At 42.3% G+C, this 18,882-nt stretch overlaps 1 protein-coding gene across 2 annotated transcripts in view; it reads left to right on the top strand.

Moving 5' to 3' along the window:
- Nucleotides 1–692: 692 nt before the first annotated feature.
- The window catches only part of LOC112103183 (ETS-related transcription factor Elf-1), a 51,965-nt gene continuing 33,775 nt past the window's right edge, over nucleotides 693–18,882 (top strand). For both annotated transcript variants that reach the window (XM_029914200.1, XM_029914109.1), the window contains exons 1-2: nucleotides 693–986; nucleotides 10,405–10,579. In XM_029914200.1, the coding sequence (XP_029770060.1) occupies nucleotides 915–986; nucleotides 10,405–10,579 (247 nt within the window). In that variant the 5' untranslated portion in view covers nucleotides 693–914. The remainder of the gene's footprint in view (nucleotides 987–10,404; nucleotides 10,580–18,882) is intronic.

Raw genomic sequence — 18,882 nt, forward strand, 5'->3', positions numbered from 1 at the left:
TTCCTGTTGCTTGCAAGCCTGTGCTAGAGATAAGGATACATTTACAGTACATTTTAAAAAGAGAGGCTGCTTAGTGTGAGAACTCCAGGGCTTTTTGGATTTTAGAAGGATTAGTTAAAAAGGAGTATGTATTTGTTTTATCTAGTCTATGCTTTAGGAGTTAACCAAGATAAAGTGAATCATCCATTTAACTGGCAAAATAACAACTTTTCAAAATTGGGCCAGCAAATGAGGAGGAGAAAACAATAGTACCTGCTATATCCAATAACTTATTAGATTGCTCTGGGATTTTATATTTTGCCTTGAATTTTCTCTTAGATACTTCATTAACAAGTATGGGAGCTGCATGCTGTGTATCAAGTGAAAAATAAAATGTCAATAACTATTGTATTTAAATTATCTTTTTTTGTTTTTACTTGTCAGTATGCTACTTTTATTTTTATTTTAATCTGATACACTTTGAAACTCATGTCCCACTTGGTGAAACAAACTGAACTGTTTATGAAGCACACTAAATTAAACATGTTCTTATCTGTAAAAATAAGATCTCTAAAGATACGGGAGAGTCTGACTTTATGTGATGTAGATGTGGATCTCTTTATTACGCTGAACAAACTTTTATGGCTGTGCTGTACAGTTAAGGCAACTACTTATTCATTGTAATATTTTTGTTTTTCAGGGTTGAAAGGTTATCTAACTGAGGACATTTCAGGAAAGGTTTCCCCGGGTTTGTTTATCTTTGAGCAGGGAAGAACCCAGGAAGATTGGCTGTCCAGGAATTATTGGCCCAGACACCTGGTTCATTTCATAATCGTGTTTTCCTGCCTGACTGGATCTTGGAAACAGTCTCCATTCCTTTACATTTGAGAGCATTTTTCTTCTTCTGTGGAACTGAGACCTGGGAATGCTTTATTATGGCAGCAGTTGTACAACAGAATGAGCTCGTGTTTGAATTTGCCAGCAACGTCATGGAGGATGAGCAACAGGTATGAGATAAAAAAAGAAGCTATATTAGTTTGTCAGTGATGTGCGTATTCTAAAAATATCAGAAAAAATGTCCCCCTCTTTTTTTTTTTTTTTTTTTTTAACTAAGCATTGAAATCATTATTACCACAGAAAATGTTAGCACGGTTTCGAAAGTTCACTGTTGCTTCATGCAGTGTTTGTGAACAAAGCAGAAAATAGTTCGTGCTTGGTAGTCATGACCTTGTGACTTCTGTGGTATTGAAGAGACCATTTCTTCATTGTTAGCAGATCTGTGCCAGTAGATCCCATTGGTAGATGCAGAATTCCAAAGCCCTAGTATTTAGCAGTCTTTTTAACCCTTCCAATACACTTGGATAAGATTATAAATATGGGGAGGGTGCTACTCCACAGATGGCCAGAAAAACCACCAGAAGGTTATCTTGGATACCATATGTATGTTATGGGTTATTTTCTGAACTGTATTATTATAGGGTTTTGTCAGCTACTCAAAAATGCAACTAGCAATTTAAACTCCAATAATTTATTTAGGCTAGTGTCTGTCACATTACAAAAAAAAACCCTCCATCCCCTTCAAACCATTCTCTCAATTAGTTATCTAAGCCAAGCCCTGTGTCTAAATGATGTAAAATCTGCCTTGACACTATAGTGAAGGATTCCTTAAATGCAAATTATAATAATCATACTTATGGAGGGAAGAGGGCAACTGCTCTTAAGAGATTTCAAATGCCTGTTAAAGGTAAGATTTGTATTTGTTAGCAAGGCATTATTACAGGGAGGCAGTTTTCAAAATGCTGTTAAACACTGTTACTGTCTATCCAGTCCATAATATCTTCTAAAAGTTCTGTGTGAAAAGCACCTATCCCCTCTCCTTCTACAATGCTTCTGGTTTTGTAATCATGCTTATGGCTTTTTTTTTTTTTTTTTTTTTTTTTTTTTTTTTTTTTTTTTTTTTTTTCTTTTTTTTTTTTTTTTTTTTTTTTTTTTTTTTTTTTTTTTTTTTTTTTAAAACATGACCTACCTAAAGGGCTTTGATTGGCTAACATCTGCTGTCACTCACTGTCACATGCTTCCAATGAAACTTGAGTTTGAACTGCTTACTCAATTTTGGATGGAAGTTCTGGCAATGTAACTTCCTTCCCTGTATTTTTCCAGAGTTCATGACAGCCCAGGGATTCAAATATTGCAATTCCATAAACTTAGTGGAAAGCAAGCCTTATTTATTAGCATTATTTATTGTTGTTCTCACTTTCCCAGCCAATGGCAGAGGAGAATGCTGAGGAAGGAAAGGATGCTTCATTCCAACTTCGTAGAGAAGAAATGAATCTGGCATGTTTTTGCTCTGTTTAAATATGTTTTGATGTAGACAAATGGAAATAGGCATAACATATAAAGAACATGATCAAATATTTCAAGAGGGCAATATAAACCTCCCTTAAGAGTTCTTCAACCTCAGAACAAATGCCTCCCTGGCATTCACTTTGGAAGCCCAATAAATCCTATGCTAGAAAAAGCCTAGGAAAACAGTCTTGTAGCATGCCCTGAAAGTGACCCAATTAAGGCTATGACAGACTAATGGGAAAAAGTGAACTCTATAATGCCAATGATCACTTATTGAGAATACTTTGCTGCAAGTTCCTTCCAAACCTGGGAGATTTTAGCTCAATTGATAGAGATGGGGATAAATCTAGAGATGGCTGATTTATGAGAATGAATCTTATAAAAAGGGACTCTCTTCTACAGAAAAAGATCTGAGTGGCTAAAGTGGAAATTGAATATGGACGTGTCATATTATATTGTTACCAAAAAAAATGCTGTATTAGAATGTATAAACCAGAGGGATCATGTGGTAAGACCAGGGAGGTAGTTAATTATATACAGAATTGCTAAGGGTTTTGATTTCTGTGATGGATAAAATTGATATTTCTGTTTATATGTCCAGGGCTGGCAATTAGAAAGTTGTAGCCCTGAAAATATTTTTATTAGTCTAACAAAGATTTTTTTTTCTAGCTGAGCTTTGAGTATTGGTGTCACCCAATTTAATTTTTAAAAAATTATTTTTGCTGTGTTTTTGAATATTAGAATTTAGGGATTGAAACAATATAAGGAATTTTCCTGTTTTAAAAGCTCTTAACACTTAGTTTAGAGTCCATTTTCTGTCTGGAATGTAGAGAGGGAGACTGTTTCAGAGAAAGTTTCAGTGTCTAGATTCTTAAGTATCAGAGGGGTAGCCGTGTTAGTCTGGATCTGTAAAAAGCAACAGAGTGTCCTGTGGCACCTTTAAGACTAACAGATGTATTGGAGCATAAGCTTTCATGGGTGAATACCCACTTCGTCAGACGCATGACGTGTCTAGAGTGTCTAGATTCTGGCTGTTTTCAGTACTTTTGGGAAGTTATAACTCATTCTTATTTTATTTCTTTTATTGTCTTACTTCAACACTTAAAATCAACTTATGAGTCATTTATTTGCAAATGTAACTCAGCTCAGCCAGTGTCCGATGGTGCTAGAGGTGGGATTTGAACAAATGACTCCACATGAACAGGAAATAGGATTTATTTCCTTACCAGCTTTGTCCATTTCTGTTTAGGAAATGCTCTTTTTTTGTTTTGTTTTGTTTTGCTTTCTCAATGGTCCTTTTTGGAGTGTGCAAGTGTGACCATGCTCAAATAGCATAAAAACTTCTTCACAGGCTTGAGAATGGGGTGGCTTAGCTTGTGCTTACTCTACTAATAGGATTACAGACTCTGTGGCTACACAGAACAGTTCCTGCTTAAATAGGGATGATTCTGTTTCTGCATGGAGTACCATGAGTCTGAAACTATGCTGCACCTTCTAGAGCAGGGGTGGGCAAACTTTTTAGCCCGAGGGCCACATCTGGGTATGGAAATTGTATGGTGGGCCATGAATGCTCACAAAATTGAGGGTTGGGGTGCGGGAGGGGATGAGGGCTCCAGCTGGGGGTGCGGGCTCTGGGCTGGGGATGAGAGGTAAGGGGTGCAGGAGGATGCTTTGGGCTGGGACTGAGGAGTTCGAGGGCAGGAGGGGAATCAGGGCTGAGGCGGGGGTTGGGGCGCAGGAGGGGGCAGGGGTGCTGGCTCTGGGCAGCACTTACCTCAAGCAGCTCGCAGAAGCAGCATCATGTCCCCCATCCAACTCCTACGCGGAGGCGCAGCCAGGCAGCTCTGCACGCTGCCCTGTCTGCAGACGCTGCCACTGCAGCTCCCATTGGCCGTGGTTCCTGGCCAATGGGAGTTGCGGGGACAGCGCTTGGGGCGGTGTGCGGAGCCCCCTGGCTGCCCCATGCGTAGGAGCCAAGGGGGGACATGCCACTGCTTCCAGGAGCCGGGCAGAGCAGGGCAAGCCCCCGACCCCACTCCCTGACGGGAGCTCGAGGGCCAGAATAAAACATCTGGAGGGGCGGATGTGGCCCCCGGGCAGTAGTTTGCCCACCCCCGTTGTAGAGGCTCCAATTCTGGCAGATATGCTCCCTACCACAGTTCCTGCCTGTGGCACATAATAGTCTGTTCTCCCAGGGGCTGTGTTACTTCAGTCTAATTTTGGTTGTTGGGTGGTGTTGATGCCTGTGCCATACAGGAAGACATACTAGATGACATGTTGGTCCCTTCTGGTCTTACTCTATGACCTCTCTCTCTCTCTCTCTCTCTCTCCCTCCCTCCCATTCCTTCACTGCCTTGCAGTTGGTTAGGAAGTTCCAGGCTTGAAACAGTTGCATTTTGGCAGCCACAGTACCTTCCCAAGGGTACACTAGGTCTGGTAGTGCTTGTGGATCAGACCTGGTGCTATCCCTTACAATTTCTTTACTCCCTGACTGCCACTTTTGGCCCTTCACACTCCTCCAAGAGAGAGGGAGGACCTCAGAAAGTTCAGTCTCATTGCCTGGCAGGTGGCCTGTCAATTGTTTTGAGATGCCATGGCACAGATTCACAGAACAGTGCAGTCAAGTTAGTGGGGACTGATTTTCTCCACCTTTTGGCCCAATTCCAATCCGCCCTCATTAGTCTACTTTACTTTGCATATAGCCACTTCCTCTCTCCCCTCTCAACTCCAGTGTCACAGGGCCTCTGGATCGGGCAGTAAGTTTTACTCTCTATCTCCATGAAGAGTATCTTTCAGCCAGATTCTCAGTCCCCTTCCCACTTTCCTGGGATTGATAATCTGGCTGTGGGTCAATTTGGAAGGCTGGATTGTCTTTGGCAGGGCTGATGGAACGGAAGTCAGTTTCTATATGAGGAGGACTCCTATATTCAGAAAGCTCCTAGGAAGACATGGTTCAGGTCTCCCTTCATGGGCTTCCAGTTCCATGGGGAACACACCACATTTATCTGCTCCCCAGAAGCTGCTGTGAGACCTGTTAATCTCTCACGTGCCTAGGTATGGTGGACACCTTGTCAGAAGCTGACTCTTCTGATTTCACAGGCAGTCTCCATCAAGGAAGGAGAGCATCTCTGACTAGTAATTCTATCAGACGACTTCTGCTATTCATAATTTGTACAAAGTTGCTCCTGTGACTTAAAATAACACAACTACTAGTAGTTTCAATCTTCTATTCTATTGGGATCCAAATACTTTTCCTCCAGTTATATTATTGAGAAGGGTATGGAAAATCTGAGATGAAATTGCCTCTTTCTCTTGTCACTTTCATATCAGTATATTTCAATAGAACTTCGTGTGGGGGGAGAGGGTGGACGAAATTTTATTGATGAAATTTGCAAGTACAGTCAATGTAAAAAAGGAATTTTGGCAATAACAAAAAACTCCTTTTACAAAGTTTCATTTTTCACTAAAGCCTACAAGTGTACATATATTTTCTGTGAGTAATTACAGAATATTTGCTGTAAGCTTCCTATTCTTAATATTGCAGGAAAGAAAACCTTTACTTTGCATCTTATCAGTATGCAAACCCAAAAAGTGGTAGTCGTGTTTTTTTTTTAAATGCCACTAAAAGTGTTGCTGATTTTTACTCCTACTCTTCTAACACTATAATTTATTTAAATCAACTTCACTTACCATATGACAGCATGGCTATTACTAATAATTTTCTATATCCTCCAGCTTACTTTTTTCATTACGTTCACCTTTTCCTTCCTGAACAGTGTGTGTCACTAAGTTCCTCAAATAGTTATTTAAGCATAGGGCAAAACTAAGAATTATCCTAATACTGTCTTTTGGCACTGTATAAATTAGTATGTTGGGATATGCAGTGTAGTTGTAACCATATCAATCCCAGGATATTTGAGAGAGGTGGGTGAAGTAATATCTTTTATTGGACCAACTTCTATAGGTGAGAGAGATGTTGGGGATATTTAGTTACAACTACACCTCTACCCCGATATAACGCGACCCAATATAACACGAATTCGGATATAACGCAGTAAAGCAGTGCTCCGGGGGGGCGGGGCTGCGCAGTCCGGTGGATCAAAGCAAGTTCGATATAACGCGGTTTCACCTATAACACGGTAAGATTTTTTGGCTCCCGAGGACAGCGTTATATCGAGGTAGAGGTGTACCATGGTGGTGTATTCGGGACAGTAGTCCCCAGGCATGGTCAGAACACAATTGTAGGTTGTGCTAAACCATGTTCCTGAGCAATCCTACAGACTGCTAAAATTCAAGGCTGCAGTACAGTTCAGTAACTATCAAAATATGGTTCAGTCCTGTTGATAGTGCAAGACTGAAGATATTTTAAAAATGAACAGATGACTGACCTATTGTAGCCAGGTTCCACAGCACTATAACTTCTACTGTGCAGTGTAGATGGGACCTTAGAAAGCTCTGGACAAGAATTTCATTTACACAAAAATTGTTTCTAAATTGTAAATACTCTTCCTTATTTTTAGTAAAAAGCGTTTCTTTGGATTTATTCTTCTGAAGCAAAGCAATTGTTTAAAACCTACTCCCTTGAAGAATAACAACAATATAGTTCACTTGCTTTCTTTAGTTCAGGGGTTCTCAAACTGAGGGTAGTGACCCCTCAGGGGGTTGTGAGGTTATTACATGGGGGGTCGCGAGCTGTCAGCCTCCGCCCCTAACCCCGCTTCTCCTCCAGCATTTATAATAGAGTTAAATATTTTAAAAGTACTGGTAATTTAATTTATAAGGGGAGTTAAACTCACAGGCTTACTGTGTGAAAGGGGTCACCAATACAAAAGTTTGAGAACCAGTGCCTTAGTTTCTGCTTCTGAGGAGGCTAAGGTAGTGGCACAAATTTAGGCCATTAGAGAGAGAGCATGTTGAGCCAGAACCATTTTTATAGAGAAAGATGCTAATGAGAAGGGCTGGCCTTATGGACAAATAAAGTAAGCAACATTTTCAGCTACCAAGCTAGTACAACAGCAGAACCATAAGGGAAGGAACACTTGACTATCAAACAATCTGTTTCTAACAGAATTGGAAGAGGAGACTGTTTAAGGCTTCATTTCCTCCTCACCCTCTTGCCCTCCCCATTCCAGCATCTTGAGCTTCTGCCTTGTTTGGGTTGGGGGTCCCACCATTCATAAGGCCTACTCAGCAATGTTGAAAACATATAAGCTCTACTCTGGGAAGAATGTTTGGAAACTATTCTGGCTAACATAGTTTCCCTTGAATGTAGGTGGGACTTCATAATTCATTACTTTTCAAAATTGTAATCCAAGACTTCTGTTCAAATCTAGAGAAATTATTTTTCCTGTGTAAACATGGCATGACCTTCAAATCCTGATAATTTAGGAAGGGTTTACGTTTAACCATTGAAATGTTCAGAATTAGTAAATGATATGAGAGGATGTGGTATATTGCACAATATATATATTATAGGTGGGGCTGGTAGTACTGTCTGTTATCAAAGTTGCGCCACACTTCTCACTACAAAGTCCTGTTTTCAGTAGCTTATAGCTAGGCTTGGAAGGATTAGATTTTTGTTGGTAAATGTCGATTTCACTTTACACACACAAATCGATGAAAAAATATTTCCATTGATAATAATTGAAATTTACGGATAGGCAAAGTAAGAAAAGTGCTGCTTGAGAACCTGCTTGGTTTAAGGATATTTACTTTGTATATTTTGACGTGATATTGACAATTTGTGTTTTTAGAGGCTATAAAAGTTTAACTTTTTTAATCTCAATGTCTACTGTCATTAAATAATTATCTGACCCCCTATTTTTTGATTCCTAGCATAATTTCCTGCAATTTTGAAAATTTAAATAGATAAATATAGGGAAAAATGCTTAAAAATAAACATTGATATTATCCATCAAAATTATTAAAAAAAATTGAATTCTTTCAAGCTAATTTAAAACTTTCCCAGACTTTAAATTTTTGGGCTTAAATTTTCCATGCTAGGTGTCTGCCTCAGGCTCATTTTTTAATTTCAGCCAAATGAATCAGCCATTTCCGAGAATGAGGTGAGGGGAAAATAAGTTGGTTTGCTTATGTTAAAAAGTTTTCATGGCCTTTGCTTTAAAAAGCTCTGATACCTCATGCCTTGGATAACAGACTTGAAATGTGGGAGGGGGATGCCTTTGTGTCAGGCAACCTTAATTCTGGCATTTTAAATTTTTTGAGTGCTTGACTTTTCAACCTTAATACTCTCTTAACATTTTTCCCCATGTTTTCACAATACATTTATGTCTTGGTATTGGTTATATTGGGGAATCTCAAACTTTTTCATATCCTGGACCACATCTCAATAGTGCAGTTGCCTCTTGGAGACCATTTACTGTCCAGTTCATGATCACATAACACCCTGGGACAAATAAAGCAATTTCAAACATACAGAAAGAATTTGACTTTACCTCTTTTTAATATGTTATTTTGTCCCTTTGCCTTGTTTGCTTTTCATTTCAACTCCCCTCATATCTGTTGTGGAAACAAATAGACCCAAAACCATGTGACCAGCCAGATCTCTGAAGACCAACAGTGGTCTATGGGCCAAAGTTTGGGAAACTGCAGGGTAGATTACTGGTTAGTTTCTATCTAGTCTTGTGCCATTAAGAAAATTAGCTGGCTTGGTTCTTAAATGGGATAATAGTTTTGTGAGCCATTTTGATATAATATTAATAACACAGACTGATTCTATTGACTCACATGAGAGCACTTCTTTGGGGTTCAGCAATAAGTCTTAGTGAAGCTCATTATTCTACTGAACTGCTTAGCAGCAGTCATCTTTTCTGATGCTATGACTTTGTGCCCTTTCTCTCTTGGAGTCACTCTTGTTCAGACAGGCCTCTCCTCAGCTCTAACCTGTTCACTTCCTAATTTTTGCAGAACTGCTTGAGGGACCTTAGCTAGGTCTGCTTTTTGACCATTTTATTGCTCTTGTAGATGTTATTTTATTTTGAGGAACTTACTTGCTGAACTTTCATAATTGGCTTTTGTGTCTACTGAACTCTTAACAGTAGAAGCCCACTGAAATATATTAGGGATTTTGTTTAATTTGAGTCTTATTACCCATTAACAACAATTGTTGTTGGAACATATTTTTAAAAACTACTGAATAACTTAAAATACTAATTCCTGCCTATCAAAACTTTTAATGGCACCTGGTGCTACCAATAATTCCCTTCCTGGATTTTTGCTGAGAGATACTTGACCTTATAGCCATCATTTATATTGAACCATTGGCTTGGAATATATATATTTTTTCTTGAACTTGAACTGTATACAGTGATCAGATTATGACCACAATCATAAGATTTTTTCTTGAATGGTTAAAAAAATGGCTTGAACTAGGCACAAATCTATACTGTACTCTTCTGAAGTATATGTTAGCCCTAAGTCCATCCACACTGTTTTGTTTACAGAAGGACCCACTCACATAACCTACCTTTTAATTTGTCAAATTAATAGTGTTCTATGTTTTTGTAGTATGAAGATTGCTGAAAGAAATCTTGGAGTAAGTGTAACAAACTGTGCTACCATCAGCTAGTGAATCTCTTCCTGTAGATGACCTTTTAGAAGATTAGCTTTAGAAAACTTTTCTCTGTTGTAACATTCACTTTCTGAAAACCTCTTCCTGTTGGGGGACTGCCTTTTGAAAGAATGTTCGTCTTCTAATTATTGTTGCTTGGCTTGACATGTTTCTGATTCTCCAGCTGCTTCATTCAAGTGACTCTGTAAAAATGTTGTCATGGGGATATACATTAATTGTTTTTCAATTATTTCTGTAATAAATATGCTTGCTCAGTACAAAGTAATCCTTTTAGAAATTCTAATGATTATTTTGCTGTTATATGACCACCTTCTGCAGCTGTGCCAATTTGCATGTTAAAGGATTGCTGGTTGATTGATATTTGTTCCTGACAACCCAATGTACTAGTAACACTTTATAGATGTGATAAGATTGAAATATTCCAGATAGACAAACATTTAGTTCTGAAATAATCTAAATAGTTTTCTTTTAATACTCCTTTTTCATAGCTTGGTGATCCATCCATTTTCCCTGCTGTCATTGTGGAACATATTCCTAGTGCAGACCTCCTACACAATTATTCTGGCTTAGCTTGCGTTGATGAATCCAGTGACATGATTACTGAGAGTTCCCTGGATGTTGCAGAAGAGCAAATAATAGAAGATGATGACATCACCCTTACAGGTTTGTTAGAGAAATATTTCTGTACAGTATGACAGAGGCTTACGGTGACAAACGTTTTCTTGACAAAGAGCAAAATCAACCAAAGTTCTGCCCATACCAAGTAAGGAAGAAATGTATAGGACTATACTATGTTCTTTGTTATGAAGTAAACAGTTTTCTATCTAAATAGTATTTCAACAAAAAAATGGGTTTTCAACTTAAGGAAAACGTGTTTGCTTTCTGTGGAGAATTTTGGACTTTCTAACCAGAACCAAAAATTTTCATTGTTTGAATTTCTGCTGAAATGTTTTTTGATCAGTTCTATTTGCCACATTACTGACAAGAAAGCACTTTTGAGTTGCAATTTAGCAATAATATTCAGTGTCTTTTACTTTCTGATATTAAAGGTTGATTAAAGTTTATTTGTCCTGCGTTAAATGAACAATAGTACAAGTACAAGCCCCAGAAATGTGGTTTCAAACTCCAGTGAAAGTATTCTAAAAATGACACTGTTTTTATTTTATTTGAAACATATGAATTGCAAAAAGTTGTTTACATCTAATTTTAAAATTGCAGCGAGCCATGTTAGCCAGTCAGGAAATTCAAAAATTTAAGGTTCTAGCAACAAGGGTAACCCGACATTGTTACACATTGTTGTGTGTCTTATGGTTTGCATTTTACAGATGAATGCTACACATTCTACCAGGAAAAACATCAACAGAGAGCATGGGATGTACCCAATGTGGCAAAGTTATGGTGCTGTTGGAAAAATAAGCAGCAAAGCTCCCTCCCCCGCCCTCCCACCACTTAATACTGTAACTCTGGTTCCCCAAAATGCATCAAGAAAACATGAGATGGAGCAAGTAGAAAATATTTTCTTAAACTAGAATACTTTATTATTGAGTGCCATTAATGCTGTACAGTAGAGAAGACAACACAGATACCACCCTTAAGGTATGCCTACGCTGCAAAAAAAGCTGCGTTTGTAACTCAGATTAGCTAACCCTGGTTAAAGCGGCAATGAAGACATGGGAACTAAACTTTTAACTCAGTTTAGTAGCTCCGGTTCTAGCTCAGGCTGCCCTTTAGGCTTGAATTTGAGCTGTTGAGCTGAGTTGCTATGTCTTGACTGCCATTTTAACCCAAGTTAAGAACACATCTTCTTCTTCTTCTTCGAGTGCTTGCTCAGATCAATTCAAAGTAGGTGTGTGCGCGCCGCGTGCACAGTCACCAGAAGGCTTTTCCCCTAGAGGTACCGTCGGGTCGGTTCAGGTGCTCCCTGGAGTTGTCCCGCATATAGGGCCCTACCGACCCACTGCATCTCCAGTTCCTTCTTACTGCCAGTGACAGTCGTTGAAGCGTTCTCTTCACTCTTGTTTTCAAATGATCCCCTAGTGTACTCATTGTTCCTACCTGAAAATAGTTTCAACAGTTAGTTGATAGTTTTTAGTAGAGCATAGTGTAGAGTTTGAACCTCATCCCCTTGTTAGCCAGGGTTCTCTTCTCCGTTCCCTTCTCCTGCCTGGGGTCAGGGCATGCCTCGGTTCCAAAGGTTTAAGCCATGTGGGGGCTGCCAAAAGCCGATGCCAAAGGGCGACCCGCACAGATCCTGCTTAAAGTGCTTGGGGGAATCCCACCAGACAGATAAGGGCAAAATCTGCAGAGGATTCCACCCCCGCACTAAGAAGGAAAAGGACCACAGGCCCTGCAGCTGCAGTTGGAGTTGAGCCAGTACCTGCCACTGGTACTTCAGCATCAGTGTGTAGCGCACCGGCTTCAATTAGGGATGTTGCAGCACCGAGGATGGACTCTGGGGTCACCTCGGCACCGTCACTCCCCGGCACCGAAGACTTCCTGACGTGCAGAAACCCAGCACCGCTCGCAGTCACTGCTGCCTTGCACAGGAAGACGGACAGAGGGCGCTCACCTGCTCAAATAACTGAGCATGAGCCTGCTAGCGGAGCACAACCATGCCGGGCCAATCCGTCTCATCTGTGCCTGAGGCGATATGATTGACTCCAGGCCCGTAGAGTCCCACGCCAGTGGATGAGGGTCAAGTGGAGGACTTAGATCTCCCCGCCACTCCAGAGACCTTTGAGGCAGGCAGAGGCCTCATAGCCCTAATGGGCCCGCACTCTCCCGACCAACACGAGAGGAATCATCCAGCACTGCAAAGAACTCCAGTGCCATCCAGGGGTAAGCCAGCGACGATGTGGCACCGCTTGCCCTCATCCCAGCACTGTCAGGCACAGCGCCACCATGGTGTGTGCACTCGGACTCCTCAGCATCAGACTCAGAGGCGAAGTCCTGTGTATCTAGAAGGAGCCAGCACCGTGCGGAGTTGCATCTTCAGAGTTTGGAAATGGAACAATCCTTCCTACCCGTGCCGTGGCCAGCGCAGTGGCCCTTTTGGACACCATGAGCATACCACCAATCCCAGGGGTCCTTTTCACGGTGATCTCTCTGTCGCCTCAGATGGATGAGCACCGTCCAGGGCCAGAGAGCTCTATAGCGGTGCCGACGTCAGCACTGCTACCGGCTTTGCAGTTGGCACTGAGATGGGCGCCCTTACCAATGACCAGGCATGCATTGAGTTCGGACAGGAAGGTCCCTTACCAGCCCGAGCCTCCTCATCATCTTCACCTGATGAAACAGTAGCAGGAACATCCTCGGTGCCTGCCCCAGCTAATAGTAGAGCCCACCAGGAGCTTCTCAGAAGGGTGGCCCAGAATCTGGGGCTTCAGATGGATCCAGGGGATTGGTATGCCATCCTTGACTTGAAGGATGCATATTTCCACATTTCCATAGTCCTGTCCCACAGGAGGTTTCTAAGATTCATAGTGGGCCACACTCACTATCAGTTTACAGTTCTCCCCTTTGGCCTGTCACCAACCCCTCGGGTGTTCACCAAATGCATGACAGTCGTAGCAGCCTTCCTGAGGAAAAAGGCAGGTGCAGGTATTCCCGTACCTTGATGACTGGTTGGTCAAGAGCCATTCCAAGGTGTAAGTGGAACAACATGTCAACTTGATACGGTCCACATTTGATAGGCTGGGTCTCCTGTTGAACGTGCAAAAATCGATTCTATCTCCTACTCAGAGAATAGAGTTCAAAGGCCAACGTTAAATTCAGGACAAGCCAGAGTTTTTTTTACTACAGTCTCATTTTCAAACTATGCACAACGTTATACAAGGCTTCAGGGAATAACCCACTACTACTGCAAGGAATTGTTTGAAGCTCCTTGGACACATGGCGTCTTGTACATACATAGTACAACACACAAAGCTGAGATTCAAACCTCTCCAGGCCTGGCTAGCATCAGTGTATCGACCAGGCAAAGAGAGTCTGGACAAAGTAGTCACACTCACCACAGGTGCTCGAGTCTCTTTAGTGGTGGCTCGATCCGCGAGTGGTGTGCGCAGGGGTCCTCTTCTTCAAACTGCATCCCTCGCTGTGTCTGGTTACCAACGTGTCGGTGATGGGGTGGGGAGTGCACCTGGGAGAGCTCAGAACTCAGGGCCTCTGGTCCCAAGTGGAGCTGTCGCTTCACATCAATGTCAGGGAGCTGAGAGCAATTCATCTGGCGTGCCAGACCTTCCAAGCTCATTTGAAAGGGAGATGCATATCAGTCTTGATGGACAATACAACAGCGATGTTTTATATAAACAGACAGGGTGGAGCACGTGCCTCTCCCCTATGTCAGGAAGCTCTAAAGCTCTGGGACTTCTGCCTAGCCCACTCAATACTCCTGGATCTCAAAACGAGCTGGCAAACCATCTCAGCAGATCTTTCCACAAGCACAAATGGTCCATTTGACTGGAGGTGGTGAACAACATTTTCCAGCTGTGGGGAGTTCCCCAGATTGACTTGTTCACCACAAAGAGCAACAGGAAGTGCCTGCATTTCTGCTCCTTCCTGAATCACAGTCTGGGCTCTCGTGCAGATGCGTTCCTCCTTCCCTGGAAGGACCACCTGTTCTATGCGTTCCCACCTATCCCACTTGTCCACAAGGTTCTTCTCAAGATCCGGAGGGAAGGAGCCTCAGTGATACTGATAGCGCCAGCCTGGCCCTGCCAACACTGGTACACCATGCTTCTGGAGCTGTCAGCGGACACCCCAATCACCCTACCTTTAATTCCGGACCTGATCATCCAGTACCACAGCCGGCTCCAGCATCCCAATCTCGAGTCTCTCCACCTCATGGCTTGAAAGCTGAATAGTTAAACCCGGTAGAGCTCACATGCTCAGATCCTGTTAGGGAGGTTCTCCCTGGCAGTAGTAAACCATCCACCAGGGCGACCTACTTGGCCAGTGGAAGAGATTCTTGAGCTGGTGTTCGCAGAGTCATACCTCTCCAATGCAGTCATCAATTCCCTTTATCTTGGACTATCTGCTACATTTAAAGCAGCAGGCTTGTCAATTTCATCGATAAAACTTCATGTGGCCGCCATTTCGGCATTCCACCCAGAAGTAGCAGGCCGCTCAGTCTTCACTAACCCGATGGTGGGTAATTTTCTTAAAGGAATGGACGGGTTATACCCGCAAGTTCGGGACCCCAGCTTGGGACCTTAATCTGGTGCTTTCGAGGTTGATGGGGCCTCCATTTAAGCCCTTAGCAACATGCTCATTACTCTATCTGGCATGGAAGGTGGCTTTCCTGGTCGCAATAACTTCAGTTAGAAGGGTGTCCAAGCTCAAGGCCCTCACATCTGACCCTCCTTATACCATCTTTTACAAAGACAAAGTGCAGCGTTGGCCGCATCCGACCTTTCTCCCTAAAGTCATCTCTCAAATTCATGCCAGTCAAGACATTTTTCTTCCAGTCTTTTTCTCTGAGCCTCACGCTAACTGCCAGGAGCAGAGGCTCCACTCCCTGGACATTCGGCAGGCATTGACCTTTTATATCGAGCAAACGAAGCCGTTCCGTAAATTGAAACAGCTGTTTGTCACGGTAGCGGACAGGATGAAGGGCTCCTGGTCTCCTCTCAAAGGATATCATCGGGGATCATGTCTTGTATCCGAGCATGTCATGATTTAGCAAAGATACCTGCCTCTGCGCTGATGGCACATTCTATAAGATCACAGGCCTCCACAGGCGGCATTCCTGGCCCAGGTCCCATTCCAGGAGATCTGTAGAGTGGTGACGTGGTCCTCGGTCCACACTTTTACTTCTCATTATGCCATTACCCAGCATGCCAGGGATGATGCAGCATTCGGCAGAGTGGTGCTTCAATCAGCGAGTCCCTGAACTCCAACCCCACTTCCTAGGTAAGGCTTGGGAGTCACCTACTTGGAATCAACATGAGCAAGCACTTGAAGAAGAAAAAACAGTTACCTACCTCTCGTAACTGTTGTTCTTCGAGATGTGTTGCTTATGTCCATTCGAAGACCTACCTGCCTTCCCCTCTTTCAGAGTAATCTGGCAAGAAGGAATTGGAGAGGCGGGAGGCCCTATATGTGGTGCCATGAAGGTGCGACTCAAGGGGTGCCTGAGCCGACTCAACAGGTACCACTAGGCGACTGTGCACGCAGTGCTCACAAATCTATTTGGAATGGATATGAGGAACACATCTCGAAGAACAACAGTTACAAGAGGTAGGTAACTTTTTTTTTTTTTCTGCAAGATACCCTACGAGTTTATAGTCTATATTGGACAAATGGTACATTGCAGGGAAATAGAGCCCTGCAAATCTGTGGATATCCACTTTGTATCTATGGATCTCTGCATCCGCAGATGCGGATATCCGTGGACCATGTTTGCGTATCGTGTATCGGATATACATACAAATTTTGTATCTGCGTAGGGCTCTAGCTGGAAGGTTTCACTTCAGAGTAGCATTGAAATTTTTCTTTGTGCTTTTTATTTTTGTAAAGTTTTTGTTCTTACTGCTGGGTTCTTGGCTTTGTTCTGAAGTTTTTAGATAAAAGCAGTAGTCTGTGGCACAATGTGAATGATTAGACTTTTGGCATATATGTACTTCTGAATGCCTTTATCCACCTGAGAATGCACTAATAGCCTTGAAATGCATAAGCCCAGTGTGGCTTACTGTTATAAGTATATGCTTAGAAATCTACAAAAGTCAGTTTGGATCATTAACAATGGCTCACTTTGAAAACACAGAGTTTCTATATAGAATTATGCCAGAAAAGAATAGCTCAGAGAGTGACAGAAAAAACAACTGTAGGTCTTTTAAGAGAAAAGGTAATTTGCAACAGGACAGGTAGCTCAAATCTTACAGGAAGACATTGAGTATACCGGTCATGCAAAGCGATCCTTCAGCGTGTGTCTGTGATGCACAGAGGGGGTGGATGTCTTGCTGGAATTTAGATTAAAGTCTGAGTAGTGCCTATTTCTTTTTCTTCTTTCACTGGTGAGGTCCCAGACATGTATCATCAGGACTTGGTGAATGCCAATAACATCACTTTAAAAGCCTAATCTACCAATCAGAACATGGTTTTGAACCCTGTTTCCATAGTCATGATCTAATATTGCTAAATCATCCACACTGAAAACCTGTGCTAAAATATTGTAGGTTACAAGTGAAATGAGTTTGTTCTTCCTTCTGCCATCAAACTGTTTGTAGTGGATGTGTGTGCATATTTAAAAAAAAAACCAAAACTCAGTAAAACTTGACATGAGTAGTTGTTACTCAGAGTAAATTGGCACAAACTGTTCTCAGCAGTTTCATTTGATGAATTTGGCCCCTTTTTTTCCTTAGTGAATTATCCTCAAATAGATTGTGACTTTTACAGATGTGTTCGTTCAAGACTACAGTATTCGTGTATGTGAACATATTTTAAGTTTGGACTGCTTGCAGACTACTTGCTCTAACTATTGCTTTAAGTCCTTGCTATTTGTATGAGTTATTCACACTGTGTAATTGGTCATCTAGTGGTTTCCTTCCTAAATGGTTGACTCCTAAACTCACAAAGAGCATTTAAAATGGCTGTGAATGTTTGTGTGAATCCATATTTAATTAATATTTGTGTGTGAATATGCATCTGCACTAGTATCTGTGAAACTGTTTGTGAACATTCATGTAAACATTTATTGCTCATTCAAATATTAATGAGAAGAAGTGATAAATACTACAGTGAGGCTATGATAGTGCCTCCCCAGACTGAGGGAAAACATGCAGTCCATTTAACTGATGGAATGGGAAAAGTTCTAGTATAGCTGTTAATACCATTCATTGTATTTCAAGCACTCTTGTCTGCCTTAAAGTGAATTAGTAGTATGATGCTGAGCAGATTATTGAATTTAAGTAGAGGTTGGCTAACTTATTTCTCTATTCACAAGACACTAGCTACTGTGCAAATTGTTTATTTGGCTCAGTGGAAATTACTACAGTACTTGAGTTTTGTTTGTAATGCAGAGAGTACAAAGCTCAGAGTTCCCTCAAAAAAAAAAATCTCATTTTGGATTTGTTGGATGTAGTTTTACTCCTGGAATAAATGACTGTGTTTGCAATTTGATAACAGTCTTACCAGATCGTGTGTTCTGTGCAACACCAGTCCTCGGGACACAATGATCAAACAGGGATCTTTGGGGTATGACGTGTGGGGCGGGACAGGAGGGGGGGGGGAAATCCTGCTCCTTCTTGACCCTGAATTAGGGAGTTTCTTTCCCAGCAATATGACTGTGTCTGACTGCATGAAAATGTTATGTAAAATTCAGCAGCGTTACCAGCTCCGAACTCTGATCACTCTTGCCAGCTGTAGTGCCTTTCTGGCCCATTAGTGCTTCCGGGGGTGGGGACCCAGGGAGGGGGGCTTTTCTGGCTAAGTAAAGAGGATTGTGGGGGTTGGAAGCGCTCTTGGGACCCCTGCAGCAGTCCCAGCAGGAAAAGCGGTGGAGCAGGGGCGAGGCTGGGCTCACCATGGGAGTTGATTTCATACTCTTCCCTTCCTTGCAGGAGGACAGAGCTGCAAACTATTCCTCATGCCCCAGCTGCTGGGACTAGCGAGCTCAGTGGCGCTGGGCAGGAGCTTCTCCCCCCTTACCTCCTTCCCTCTTGGGCAGTGTAGGGAGGTTACCTCCTGCCTCCACCTGCCCTTATAGGCTATACTAGCTCTGTGCTTATCCGCAACCAGGTGCCCCGCCCCGGAGTGGTGCTGGGACAGGGCTTGCCCGAGGAAACGGCCACGGCCTCCCACACTGGATTGGTTAGTTACAGCAGATACCGGGCTTCAAGGGACACTGACCTGGGCGGGGGAATTCCTGCTCCATCCTGCCCTGGGGTCAGCGTGTGTGTGTGTGTCTCCCTGCTCCCTCCTGACCCTGCATTATCCTTCATTGCTGTTTCCCCCCAACTAGCAATAAC

This window comes from Terrapene carolina, unplaced genomic scaffold (genome assembly GCF_002925995.2).
Source record: "Terrapene carolina triunguis isolate 2854851 unplaced genomic scaffold, T_m_triunguis-2.0 Scaffold17, whole genome shotgun sequence".
Taxonomy (NCBI): domain Eukaryota; kingdom Metazoa; phylum Chordata; order Testudines; family Emydidae; genus Terrapene; species Terrapene triunguis.